The sequence below is a fragment of the Ursus americanus genome, chromosome 31, assembly GCF_024610735.1.
Source record: "Ursus americanus isolate L20-20 chromosome 31, mUrsAme1.1.p, whole genome shotgun sequence".
Taxonomy (NCBI): domain Eukaryota; kingdom Metazoa; phylum Chordata; class Mammalia; order Carnivora; family Ursidae; genus Ursus; species Ursus americanus.
This window is the reverse complement of record NC_142157.1, coordinates 17650518-17665438: the sequence shown is the minus strand read 5'-3', so window position 1 is coordinate 17665438 and position 14921 is coordinate 17650518. Positions and strand designations below refer to the sequence as shown.

General features: G+C 34.2%; 1 protein-coding gene across 2 annotated transcripts in view; it reads right to left on the bottom strand.

Annotated features, from left to right (window-relative positions):
- DNAJC1 (DnaJ heat shock protein family (Hsp40) member C1) overlaps nucleotides 1–14921 on the bottom strand; it is a 208207-nt gene that overhangs the window by 119767 nt on the left and 73519 nt on the right. The window contains exons 4-6 of one of the 2 annotated variants that reach the window (XM_045787258.2): nucleotides 14138–14303; nucleotides 13159–13256; nucleotides 12097–12190 (exon numbers count right to left, since the gene is read on the bottom strand). In XM_045787258.2, coding sequence (XP_045643214.1) covers nucleotides 12097–12190; nucleotides 13159–13256; nucleotides 14138–14303 — 358 coding nt within the window. The remainder of the gene's footprint in view (nucleotides 1–12096; nucleotides 12191–13158; nucleotides 13257–14137; nucleotides 14304–14921) is intronic. The other variant, XM_045787267.2, reaches the window with a different exon arrangement.

The window sequence follows — 14921 nt, the reverse complement described above, 5'->3', positions numbered from 1 at the left end:
GAGTGGCACACAGGTAAGACTCTAGCACAGTAATGAAAAAAGACTAGAGCTTCAATAATCACAAAGATGGAAATAAACAAGTTGATGCTCTAGGCATATATAGATCCTGACGAGAAGAAAAACAGAATAGGTAATTTTCTACTACGTCTTCACTCAAACTTCAGCAAGATACTTGTAGCTGCCAGGCCACATTGTGCTTTTTCAAAACGTCTTTGCCTATCCTTTGCCTTCTAACTAGAATATTTTGCTGCCCTGCCATTATTCTGATGAACTCCTATTCATCCTTGAAAACTCTATTCAAGCATCACCTCCTTTCCAAGTTTTTCTGACCTTCCCTGGCAGAGTAATTCTCTACTGTATACTGCTTTTGTATTTAAGCACACTTCTAGGATTGCTTGTATCATGCTATATTCTCTCCTAGAAAATGAGAAATTTGAGATAGGGGTACTTGTATGACCAGAGCACAGTATCTGGCATAAAGCATGTATACGATAAATATTCACTGAACTGAACTCGATCAAAATATATGAGAAATCTTATAAAGAAAGAAATGAAAGGGCTTGATGATTGATGTGGAATAAGAAAAAGAGAGGTATCAAGGATAACTCTAGGGTAATATTCCCAGATTTTAAGATTCCTAGGGCAGATAAATCATAGACACAATTGAGAGGGTTTTATTTTTTAAGGAAGTAAAGGAACAAAAGCAATTCTTGGCTCTATCTTTTAATCTATGACTGTTCAGGAGTTGTAGCTTTTCTTAGAGTCTATATTTCTTGGAGTTATACTAGAACTCTTCCACCCAACAATGAATTAGGTAAATAATAGGTATTTCTAAAAATCACTGGATCAATATAATAAAGATGTAGCTCTTATTCTCCTATTCTCACTTTTATGTTCCTACTTCATTTCTGCCAGAAGGATTCCATAAGCCCTGGGTCAGTGAAATAATGGCATCATTTGAAGGGTAGAGAAAATCATTCAACCAACATACTTCTCTTTCTAGACCATATATACTTTTGGGTTAAGGATTTATGGCCCCTTAACATTCCCGTACCCCTAAAAAACTGAACCCTGGAATACTATTATTTTCCTTAACCCAGATCAGTCATTTAGTCCTTGACATGAATGAGCTTATCAGCTTCTTTGCAGACAGTAGTTTTTAATAGTAGGGAAAAGAAAGGGTAAGGAAGGCACTGGCCCCTTGAAGGGAGTAGGAAAGGTGGCACCATGCAAGAAAAAAGGGCACAGATAAGTTATTCATGAGATGTGAAAGAAGGTAGGTTGACATCAACCATCATAGTAAAGTTCAGTTAGTAAAGTATAGTGAAATAAAATACAGTGATTAAGAGGACAGATTTTGGAGCCAGACTACCAGAATTAAGGTCTCAGCTCTGCCATCTTACGGCCTATATAACATTCAGCAAATTACTTCACTTAGTTTTGGGTGAATAATCTCATTCAGGAATGGGGATAATCACAGGCCTATTGTGAAGACCGAAGTGCTAATAGATGGGAAACACTTAGAATAACATCTCACACACAGGCCTTCTATATGTTACCTATTCTGATTGTAACTTCTTCCTTTTACCAAAAACCTTACTCTGCACCACAAAGAGTTTTTCTGCTTCATAACTTCACCAAAACTCCTCCTGCAGAACCCTACATCTTCTTGCTTACATGACTTTCTTAACCTGCACCCTCTCCATGCAAAAATCTTTTATTAGGTAATAGTAGCCCCTTCCTACTTGTCCTACCAAATCTGAATATTTCTTTGCTAATGTGCTTCTTCCTGCTACAATACAGAAGTCCACTAAAATTCCTCTTTGAAATTACCCATTTGATCCAAAATCACACTTGAGGATCACTATGCACCTAATCACCTTAACCTACTCCACCTAATTCCAAGAGTTTTAACACATTCCCCAGTTTCACTCACATTTTGTTCTAGGCCAAGAACCCCTTTTTCCCTCTGCTCCATTTCTAAGCATTTATTTAAATGTTCCTCATCTGTTTTCTTTTCTTCATATCTTACTTGTATTTTCAAACTATAATTACAATATGCCTACTCCAGAAAGGCTTACTTCTTTAAGAAACCTATGATCTCAAATAGCTCTACTGCATTCAACACTCTACATTGTCCCCACCCCCCTTGTGTGCAGTTTGGTGTACCATAGTTTAAGGTGCATGGACAAACTGGAAGAATTTAAGAAGAAGTGATCAAATGGTAAGGAAGCTTGAAACTGTTTCTTAAAAGAGAATGGAGATAAGAACATTAGATATATATGGACTATGAGAAACAAACTGAGGGCCTCAGAGGGGAGGGGGGCAGGGGAATGGGATAGACCAGTGATGGGTAGTAAGGAGGGCACGTATTGCATGGTGCACTGGGTGTTACATGCAACTAATGAATCATCAAACTTTACATCGGAAACCAGGGAGGTACTGTATGGTGACTAACATAATATAATAAAAAAAATTAAAAAAAATACGAACATTAGATATAACCAGATAACTATCAGAGAATATCTTAAGGGTCATTACAAGACAGAATGGTGTAGCATCATATATGGTTCCAGAGATGGAAATTTTGATTTTGGATAAATATAAAGAAGAGCTTTCGGGGCGTCTGGGTGGTACAGCGGTTAAGCGTCTGCCTTTGGCTCAGGGCGTGATCCCGGCGTTATGGGATTGAGCCCCACATCAGGCTCCTCCGCTGTGAGCCTGCTTCTTCCTCTCCCACTCCCCCTGCTTGTGTTCCCTCTCTCGCTGGCTGTCTCTACCTCTGTCAAATAAATAAATAAAATCTTAAAAAAAAAAAGGTTTTAAAAAAAAAAAGAAGAGCTTTCTAATAATTAAAATTACCTTAAAATGAAAGAGACTGACTTCAGAGATAATATTCAAGAAGAGACCAGGTAGCTATTATTTAAAGTATATTCTAAGGGAGAATCGCATATTCAAAAGGGGTTGAATAAGAGCAGTTGTTTTCCAGTATGGAAGTTCCTCAAAAAGTTGAAAATAGAGCTACCCTACAACCCAGCAATTGCACTACTGGGTATTTACCCCAAAGATATAAATGTAGTGATCCAAAGGGGCACCTGCACCCCAATATCTATAGCAGTAATGTCCACAATAGCCAACTATGGAAAGGGCCCAGATGTCCATCGACAGATGAATGGATATGGAAGATGTGGTGTGTATATATATATATATGTGTGTGTGTGTGTGTGTGTGTGTATACATATACATATATATATGTGTGTGTGTGTGTGTGTGTGTATACACACACACACATACATACATACAATGGAATATTACACAGCCATCAAAAAATGAAATCTTGCCATTTGCAATCATGTGGATGGAACTGGAGGGTATTATGCTAAGCGAATTAAGCCAATCAGAGAAAGACAATTATCATATGATCTCACTGATATGTGGAAATTAAGAAACAAGGCAGAGGATCATAGGGAAAGAGAGAAAAAAATGAAACAAGATGAAACCAAAGAGGGAGACAAACCATAAGAGACTCTTAATCTTAGGAAACAAATTGAGGGTTGCTTAGAGGGGAGGTGGGTGGGGGGATGGGGTAACTGGGTGCTGGACACTGGGGAAAGTATGTGTTATAATGAGCACTGGGTATTATATAAGACTAATGAATCACAGACCTCTACCCCTGAAAGAAGTAATACATTAATGTTAATTAATTGAATTTAAATTAAAAATAAATAAATAAAGGGGAAAAGGGGGGAAGGCAGCTGCTTTCAAACTTCCCCCCTCCCATTCTTCAAGAGTGGCTAATTCATGTCAATATAACTGTCAAGTAGAGAAAATAAAGTCTCATTTTGAGTCCAGAATAAGCCCCAGTTTACCTACACACAAAAAATTAGAATTTCTTATAGATATGAACTTCTTATCCATCTTTGTGGACACTGCTTAAAATATAATAGAAGCTTAATAAATATTCCATGAATGAATGAATGCTTCCAGGGCTCTGGACTGCCAAGGTTTAGCTCTGTAATACTGTATTAAAATCATGGGATTTACATGATTCCAAACAGAAAGAGTTCCTATCCTTGAGGAGCTTACATTATAATCATTACAAATGGAACATGAGCAAAAGTTATTACTTTAGAAGGAACTCTCCTAGTACTTAACAAAATTTTTTGAAGGCCTCAAAGCTTGTTTACGTAGATATCAAGCAGGGAATGGATTTACATTGTAGAACTACAGCCAACTTCCAGAATTTGCATGTTATGAGTATTCTTTGTATGTAACCATACAGCATGGCTCTTGCACAAGAAGACATTAAGCAGTTATATTTACTTATGCTTATTTCCTCAACCACTATTATATATGTTGTACCTTTTTAGGATATATGGAGATTATATGATAAGACAAGCATCGGCCCTTAAGGCATAGGTAAAAATAACTGAATAACTCAAAATTTGGAATATAACCTATGTGAGAGCAGGGAGTTTTGTGTTTAAATTTTTTTTTTTTTTTTGGTATTTCCAGAGCCTAGAGGAGTACCTGGCACATAACAGGCACTCAATTGTTGAATGAATTACTGGAAGAGAGAATGAAGCTCACCCAACATTCTATCTGTTTCCCCACATTTCCTTGTCCTCTTGAGATTAGGTGGTGTCATGGGACTAATTCTGGATGGGCGTGGATGGAAATATCACGTGCCATTTCAAACCAAAGCATCAAAAAGCTCGTGCAATCCTCCAGCTCTCTCGTCATCCATCGTTGAGGAAGGAGGCCACGTGTTCCAAGTGGGTACAGCTGGCAGAGGGTAAAGATGTCATTGTTTTGAGTCCCTGGATGGCTAGTTAGAGCGGAATGCCTTCTTTCTTATCAACCAGTGACAGACAAGTGGCATAAACTAGAAAAAATTTTAAGCCACTTGATTTTCAGGATGATCTGTACCTTGCCATAGTCTATCAGTCTATCCTTATTCTAATATAAATGATAAGTACCATGAAGTTAATATAGAGAATATACAACGGGAGGTTTTCAATTGGCCTGATCACGAAAGGCTTCCTAATGATGATGACCATTAATGTAAGCCTTGAAGATGTCATATTTCCAAGATTAATGAGTCATGAGGTGGAGGATATCCATATCAAAAGCTTTTTTAAAAAACATTATTGACATAGTTCATTTAAGGGATAAAATAACATGCTGAGCTGGTACTGTTTGCCATGGTTCAGTTTACTTTTACTTCTCCATAGAAAGTTCAAAATATTCCACAATTGAAGGAAAACTTAGGAAAGAAGGGAGTTGATCTAGAGTGGTACAAGCAGCGAATTGCTACCTATCACCTATTCTGTGGGAATAAGGAACATGGAAGAGCTCTGAGGACAGGTAACCACAAAAGAGATGAAGGATGTTCCATTTCTTTTTTTGACTGTTCGACAGCACAAATCTTTCGTTCGAAGCTTACCTTACAACCTTCAATATAGGAAAATATCAGAGGTACATTTCTGAAAATCTGCCCACACAGTCATTTACTTATATCAAGTTTTGTTCTCCCACTGGCTTATACTATAATCTCAACTACAAATAATGTGTAAAAAATTACAAGAACATAGGAAAAATTTTAAATTGTAGACTTTGAATAAGAGTCCAAATTTTGGTACAAACACTGAATTCAGTGTATATTCACAATACACAAAAAAGTAATAAAATAAAAATAAAACAAAAGCCCAGAAGCTATGCCTTCCTCTCCCTGAGTCAGTGGTGTTCAAGGAGATAAAAGGCCGAAGAGCTACTTTTTTCCACCTGGGCTAAGAAACAGAAGAGACAACAGAAGTCATCTATTCAGCCCCAACTCAAGGCAAGAATCCTTCTATAACTTTTATAATAATTACAATCAGCCTAAATACTCTGGTAGGGACTTCAGGATTCATTCAGTATAAACTAATTTATCTAGCTGGGATGACTAGCCCACTGTTGGGAAAACTTATTCTTTCTCAGCTTTTATATGTCTCATATTTTAATATTTGTTTTCATTTGCTCTAAGTTTTATTTCTACCGTGCAGTGGTTGTGTGACTTTGAGCAAACTGCCTCACCAATCTGAGTCTTAAGTATTTTTTATCTATAAAATATGGAATCAATGAGACTATATATCTCGAACATCCTACCTTTTTGTGTGTGTTTTTTTTTTAATCTTTTCTACATCTAGCAATAACTTACAAAACTCTACTTTATGTTCTGTCTTTGGACCTCCTAACTACTTGTATCTTACGCCCCCCTTTCAGAAGGCAGAAGGAATGGAATCTTTGTCTTCTGTTGGGAGGTGTTTCCAATTTTCCTTTCTCTCTCTGTCCTTCTGTAGCAGTAGAGTTTCAGCCTTACAAAAATTCAGACACACTTTTCCATCCCTTTTCATTTGTCTGCATACTCCCTACATAAAGTATGTTTGTCTGCAAAGTTTTTTAAAAAGTTCTTAGAGGACTAAAAGTAAACTTTTTCATCCCTTGCAGAATCTGTGTTTAACTCTTGAGTAGGAGAACAGGCAACTCAGCTTGCTACAATTGCCTCAAAGCCTTTCAGAAGCTTTTTTCTGCTGCTAATTAGCTGTGAATGTTTTGTTTATTTGGTTTCTGACAGAGCCCCAGCAAGCAGAAGCAAAGGGGCTAGAAAGGAAGGGCCCTGACTGTACAGAGGGTGACCTCCAGGCTTGTCCACAGTTGTAGCTTCCATGGGAGAAGCTTCTTGGGAGGGAGGATGCCTCCATCTACAGACAGTTTTGTAAAGTATAATATTCCCTTTACTCTCTTAGGCAACTTTTATTTTATTTTTTTAAGGCAAAAGCCACAGCACTATAGAGAAGATTCCTTTATTTTCTCAGACACTGCTCCTAGGCAACCTACAAATCCTGGTAAGGGTGGAGCTATACATGCTGGAAATTTCCTACAATAATTTTTAGTTTAACTGTGTTCACATAAGATCAGCTTGGTAGTGAGAAAAGATGGGGCTGGGACTTAACAATGGGAAAAATTTACAACTTTGGGCAATGAACACTTAAAGGAATTTTATATTTTACAAACTATGTGACTGAGAAATGTAACATAGCAGGTAGAGAGAAACTTGAATGCTGAATTCCCACAGAATCAAACTATTAAGCAAATAAATTCTGAATACCTAAGACCTGTTTCATCTTAGAAAGTGTAGAGAACTATGAACAGACCATGATTTAGACTGGTAATTGCTTAGTGTATTTGGCACTTACTGATTTTATGTATGAGAAACTGGTGGTATTATCAATCTAAATTATTATGGGACCAAATATATGAGACTCCAACACAGACAGGCAGTGACAAAAGTAAGAACTAAGTTATAAGGGTTAAACTGAAAATATGCACATGGTATATTTCAATAACTGTTTGCTACTTTCATGGTTATGAATATGTTTCAGAACATATATGATAAATCAAAAAACATCCAAGAAGGGCATTTTGGAGGCTAAAAAATTTCTTGGGATTATAGGCTGAAATTAGCCAACACAGAAGACTGGTTTAGTCAGATTCCCAGAGAATGTGTATTCCCTTCGAAACTACCAAGAGAACAGAAACAGACTGGTAAGATACAAGTGTTATTAGGGCTAAACTTGTTAATGTTAAGATTAAATTCTAGGCTCAAAGTATACAATACCTCTCTTGATATAATCCAAGCTCCTTGTTATATAGTCTAATCCATATTCCATGTCTTCCGTTGATCATTTCACTTGCTTTCTGCACTAAACATATTTTCTCAAGTTTTCCCACCTTCTCTGCATAGAGTTATGCACTTAACTCTTCTCTAATGTTCTCTCATCGCTCTGTGCACTCTAACCTTCCTTCCACTCATCAATTTACAAATACTCTCCACATTTTTTACTTTGGTTTCTCATCTGACTTTTTACTCTTCTGCATATGTGGATACATGAATGATACGAAGTATACATTTTGCTAAATACAAACACCTTTCCTTGGATATTTTCCAATCTGGGAAATGTTTGATATCTATTTAACATTATCAAATATTTTATATGTATCAAGTATAATATTTTTTAGTTTTTTGGTCTCATTCTTCTAATCGATCAATTCTTGTAATTTTCTCATTATCTTTTTCAGAACAAAGGAAAGGAAAAAAAAAAAACACAAAAAAACAAAAACCCCAGAGCTGGAAGTAATAAGGATCTTCTTGAAAAGAAAAGGAAGCTATCAAAGATAAACCTTTATCTCTACCCAGTCTGATCACAGAACAACTTTGGGTCTTTTCTGCCTATTATGTACTGTAACTTTTCCACTCCTAACATTATGTGTCTTTGACAGATGTGTATGATGGAAATACTTTGCTGTCTAATCAATAAACTTTATTCCCCATATCTATTAGAGTATAAATCTGAAAATGGTTATATACAGAGTTTGGAGAGCTGGGATATAGGCTTAGATGATAGTAATGGGCTATGTAATATCTTCTTTTTTAATAAAAAGCAGTTGTGTAATGTTTTTCTTAGGTTTCTTTCAGCCTTAACACAGAATAATTGTATGGGAATTGCTGTATCTATGAAATTATTTTTGCATACTACCTAGTACACAAAGTGGGCACTTCACTGTCAATGGTCTACTCATCTTTCAAGACTCAATTCAAGTGGCTCCTCTTTGTAGTTTTCCTTGGTCATTCTACATAGAGACAATCTTACTTGTTTGATCATCTACAGAAGTCTTTTGTTTATATTACATATGTGAAGCTTATAAACCATATTGTAGTACAATTATTTTAATTCATGTATTATAATCTCTACCCGACTATAAGGTCCCAGAAGGCATATTCATCTCAATGGCCCTTTAATAGTACCTTGTTCTGATATGTTTAATAAATTTTTACTGAACTAGCTAACCTGTTTCTCTAAATATATAGCTTAGAAGAAGCTTTATACATCAAATACTGATGTAAATATTGTCATTTGTAATTTTTTGTGGGAGGGACAGAAAACAATTTAGGTAAATTAATCAGTAATAAGTTTTCTTAGGATCTTAGGTGCCAAGTAATAAAACAGTGAACTTAGGAGCATAAGCTGAACCAGAACTGCCATTTTTCCAACTCCCACTGGGTAACAATTTATGTATATGAAGTACAATAGAGGAATGCGTATTTACAGGAAGAACAGGAGGAAAGAAGTTGATGAACAGCTGTTGATATGACAAGGACAAAACTTGAGTACGGATCTGGCTAGTGTAAAGGCCATTTGTTGGAAGTGTCTGAGTCTCCCACTTTCAGTTTGGACCCTCCTTATCCGATAGCTACATACTTACACAGAATACTGGCAGACCAGTTTTAATGAATTTCACGAAAGTCAAGCGATTCACACGCAGAAGGAAAATTCTCTTAATCTCCTTAACTAACTTACTGCATGCTTATAGGAGCTGCAAGTGTTAGCTCTTAAAACTGTCTATGTCAATGATACTTCTTATTGTAATTATATGATTCAATTTAAGTATTATATTAAAAAGGTGAAAAGTAAATTGTTGAGGTGAAAAAGAGTTGTTTCTATGAAAACCAAGTAGATGCTTTGGGAAGCTCAATAAAAGAGTTGCTAAAAATGCTGTTAACTAGATATAAGTCAGTCAGTTATGAAAGATAGGGGAAATCATAAAAATCTGTAAGGATCACACAATTATATTGCTTTGTAAGAGTCTAGTTTAACTCTTCTTTAAAGAAATCAACTGGTCGTTTTGTCCCTAAAGAAACCAAGATTATAGACGTGGTATATGCAAGGAAAAATAAAATAATGACCCTATATCACAAGAGTGGTGAATAAATGTAAAGTACATGCTTCAAATGTTTAAGGTCATATGTATCATTTTTAACACTTAGAGCTCTAGTACGTCTCTTTTTTGACCACTGTACCAATTACCAACCCAGACTGCTTTAGGTAAAGAGGGCTTCTTCTCAATTTCATAACTATCTTATTTAAGACCTATTGTGGATAAGGCATATGTACTCACATTACACAATTTTATGGGTGATAAATTAATACAAAGGTTACAGTAGACTGAAGAAAAAAAAAAGCAGACAAAAATCTAATCCTAACAGCAACTACTCAGTATTGCTTTGCTCAAGCTTTCTATGTTTATCAATCTGCACTACTTTCACTTTCACAGTTTGTATCAGTCTCTATATTACATTATTTTGTTAGTGAACATGAACAAAACGAATCTTACGTCCTTGAAGCAGAATTAAAATACAAAGTATTTGCTTAAAAAAAGGAAAATAGTTTTATTTTTCTTCTTGGAATCAATTTATCAGAAAGAAAAAATTAGAACAAAATTTAAAAGTCAGATTTACAAAGGTTTTAAAAACCTAATGCCCAGCATCTCAAAACTGAAAGCAACAGGTATCACCAAGTAAGTAAAAACTTAAAAATTCAAACTGATCCAAAGGTTTAAGAAAGCAGAGTTTCTAAGGAGACCAGAATTTTTTTGTAAAATCCCTAATTTCTGTAACTTTAAAAAAAGTGTATGGTAAAGCAACACAATCTGTTAGCTCTAGATACCACAGGGAGATAATTTAAAATAATAACTTATAAATCTAAGCCATCTTAATATATTGGTTCTATTTCTGCAAATTACTCTGCGTGCTAACCAGGAAATATGTTAATTTTACCAAATAAACATTGTTTCAAATGGCTTAGTTTAAAATTGCAAAGAAGTGTTTCAACTGACATTTTATGTGATATTGTATCTACTTTGCCTCATGACTATAAATGCATCTACACTCTGGTTTGCCTATTGCAGATTCTAAAGCAAAAAAACCCAAACCCAAAAACCAAAAACACTCTTAAAAAACATGAAAATACATGGCCTAAAATATTTTTTGGTCACATCTTCTCATATACATACTGGTATGGTAAATACACTTTACCTCTCTCTTATTAAGACATATACATAGCATACAAGGATTGTAGGTTTTTAATCAAATAAATAAGATAATATGCTAAACAACTTATAAACAAAAGCTTTTAAATTACCAAAATACTGTAATTTTCTCCATTAACTATAAACAAAATATGATTGTGTAAGCAATAACTATTAAGATGAACTATTTTAATGGAAGATTGGTAAATAATTTTGCAAAGGCTAGAAAGAAACACATTAGTGACTTTTATTTCATTTTCCTTTCTAACACAAAATTTTTATTATAAGAGGAAGAAAGAGAATAAAATGCAGAAGTTGGAGTGATTCATTTTCTTAAATGATTAGGAAGAACAGCTCTGATATGTAAGAAGAAGGGGGTAGAACTGGGTAGGAATTATCTGGCTCTCTTTGTTTTTTCTGAACAGTTATTTTCTGAAATGAAACATTTCCTCCCCAAAATTACAACTTAACCTCAAAAATCTGTACACCCGAACTATTACATATACTTTTTAAATGTTGTGCTTATATGTTGGGAATTTTCTAACCAGATGCAATTATTAAAATTAGCAAAGCAATAATTTAACAAAATATGCTTCGGTATGCTGAACATTAAAAAATAAGAGAAATTGCCATAGTAATATGATATAGACCCACATTCTATTGTTTGATCAAGACTGACTAGCAACAGAAACAGATTACCAAGATAAGATAAAATATCTCACTCCTCTTAAAGTTGCAAATAAAATGGAAAGCAATATATATTTTTGCATAATTATACAAATGTTCGTGTAAAGTTTTTTTTTTTTTTATACTGTGTTCTTAAATGCTATTAAAATAATGGGTGACAGGCTATTTGAGTCCTGTTCTTCTTTTCTGGATATGCCTTAAATGATTACAGTGAATTAAAATTTTATTGCTCTTTTACCTGTCCTAACGATAGTATTGTTTTTCCCTTTTTCTAATGTCTTGGAATTCTAAGGTGTTCCTAAAAGCAATGTGAGAGACAGTTATAGGAGTAGATACCTAAATAATTTTAGAACTATTCTAAATAGGTTTACACTTACATCAATTCAATCAGCATTATAAAACATCCACTGTATATCAGCACTCAGCAGACATGGGCATAAATTATTTCATGAATAATTAAAACGAAAGCATCTAATATTATATGAAAGAGGTATACTTTACCTGGATTAGATGAGGCAATGCTTTTAGTGTAAGGCAAAACCAAATTCCCAGCTTGCATGGAAGCAAATCATGCCACTGTGGTTTTGTCAGTAATCTAAAGGGAAAACACAAAAACAAAGAAGCAAAATACAGAAAGAAAGTTGGGAGACAAATATTTTTATAAAGATCATGAATTCTGTTTATGAATGCCTGTTTCAACAAAAGTATGAAGAAATTTTTCAATGAAATATTTATGACAGTTATCACTACATTTGATGTATTCTATCATGAAATACATTAGTTACAACAAATGCAATATGTATAGCAACTAAGAGAATCTAGGCTAAGATTTTGGGAAGGAGACTCCTAAACAAGTTATAAAGATAAAGAAACAAAAGCCCTCTTTCTAACCTGGATTTTCATCAGTTCTGCAAAATGAATTCTTAAACCTTATGATTACTTCAGCTATAAAAGACTAAACATCATCAGAGTGCTCCCAAGTGCTGACAAGCAGATATGAAGACTGTAGCATAAACAAACCAATACATAAAAATTAATGTCATTTGCAGTTCACTGAAGCATTACTCACTGATGTCATCAGAACAGAAGACAGGCAGAATAGTCTCTGATCTCCATCTCACATTGATCCAGTTCCTGCCCTGCTGTGTGAACTATTTAAACCCTTTATTTCTTTTTATGAATCAATATTTAGAAATGGTATCTTTTTGAGTGTACTGCATATCACTGCCTTTCTGTATTGTTACTTCTGAGCTAAACACTAAAGTGACAGATTCTTCTAGGAATACTTTATTTCTAAAGTTCAGTATAAAAATTTCAAATGACAAGAATTTGGGGGTTTGATTACTTAAATATATATTAACACTTTCCAAGAAAAAAAAAAAACCTGTGGAACTTCTGCCTAAGATTAGGATTTGTCTCATAAACTATGGCATAGTACTAATGTTTTATAAACCTACTACAGATGTAAATATTACATATGTGAAATGAATATATTTAAGTTGAATCATACTGAGGACATTTTAAAACAGTTTCAATTTACAAAATATTTTTATAGGCTCCCACCTTTCATTTTTTTCTGAAGCACCAAGTTTTGATACATCCACACTCTTGCTGCCTGTCTTTTTTTTCTTTTCTCTTTTTTTTCTACTAAGCAGTTCATCCTTAATGTGGAAAGAATTATGGTTACAGGTTATCATTAACATGTACTCTTCAAATGTTATCAAGAGTCTTCTGTGAAGGGTAAACATTATAGAAGAACATTTATGCAAATGTATGTAGGGTCCAACATGATTAAGTAAAATCATCAATCTTTAACAATAACTGTTGCCATGGCATCCAGTCCTTAAACACACATGAAGTTCAGCACTGTCAGTCATGTGTATCTCCATAGCAATCAAAGTTTTCTAAGAAGAGAAAGCATTCAACTTACTTTTTCTCATTCATCCAACTTTAATAATGTCACTTCAAAAAGAATGAGTAAACAGATGCTAATTTATGAATGCTGATAAATATGTTTGATTATCTTTAGCACATAAATAAAAATTCAGAACTGAATAAACTATGTAATGGTATATTAAAATAAGAAAGGTGTAATTTTTTAACCAACTGATCTCTGAAATTCTAAAATTATACTCATTTCAAGTCTTATATTTAGTTAAAACCTTTTAAGGTAAACATTCTTTATATAAAAGGCTATGACACAAACATTTCTAAAATCATTTTTACATCAAAAATATTTGTTTGGAAGGTGACAATTAAGAAAACATGGCTCTATGTTCTAACTTTCAGCTAGATATTTGGGCCTTCAAAAAAATTTTATGACAAACTCAAATGCCACATTTTTAAAAAAAGAGGATTTTTTCTTATGTCATGGGTTCTTCTTGACTTAGAAACAGATCAAACACTAAATACTGAGTACAAAACTTTTAGGATGAGGAGTATATATAGAAAAACTGAAATCTTTATCAGTTGAGAAAAAAATGTTTGAAATTCCATATAAAATTAAGGAGGCTAGATCATTTGATTTATTACCAATACTTACCAGTTGTTTTTCCAGGTAGATTGACCAAACCACAGCATAATGACCCACCGTGAGAATAATGAACAAAAGTAATGCCAGCTCAGCATTGCTCATTTTTCTCACCCGCCTGTAGTAGAATACAGGCTGTCGCCAATCTGGAAGTCCATTGATCAGAATATCATCATACCTACAGTAGCAAATACAACAGTTTTTCATGGGGAGTTTAAAATAAAAGCAAAAAAAAAAAAAATTCTTGCTTATATTTAAAAAGAGGAAAGAGAAAAGAATTTCTCCAAAATATATAAGATTTATGTAGATTATTAGCATTACAATGGCCTATAAATTCAAAACACAGTACATAGTACAGTCACAGACAAGCTTCAAAAAGACACACAGTAATATACTGTGGATACCAGACCTTGTGTTTAACAGCACCCCAACGATGTGACTTCTGGAATGACATCTAAACTAAAGGAGCCATATAGTCTACCTCTATCACAGTCTGCAGTAAAGACCCCACCATAGAAGTCAGCAACAAAAGGAAAGATCTCAATGGAAGAAAAATCAAGATAAGAGCTCTGTTCGTTACCATGAATTATATATTAATTGAACCGAATTCAGAATAAATTTTCCAGTCAGTGCTATTATTTCCAACCCTGTCCTATAGTTCAAGGTTGAAATATTTACAGATATTATTTTATCAAAGCTTCTTCATGATTAGAAGCCTACAAGTACCTTTTAATTTTGTATTGCTTAAATTCCTTTAAAGAATAAAAGGTTTCCAAATTAGAAAGAGATGGGATAA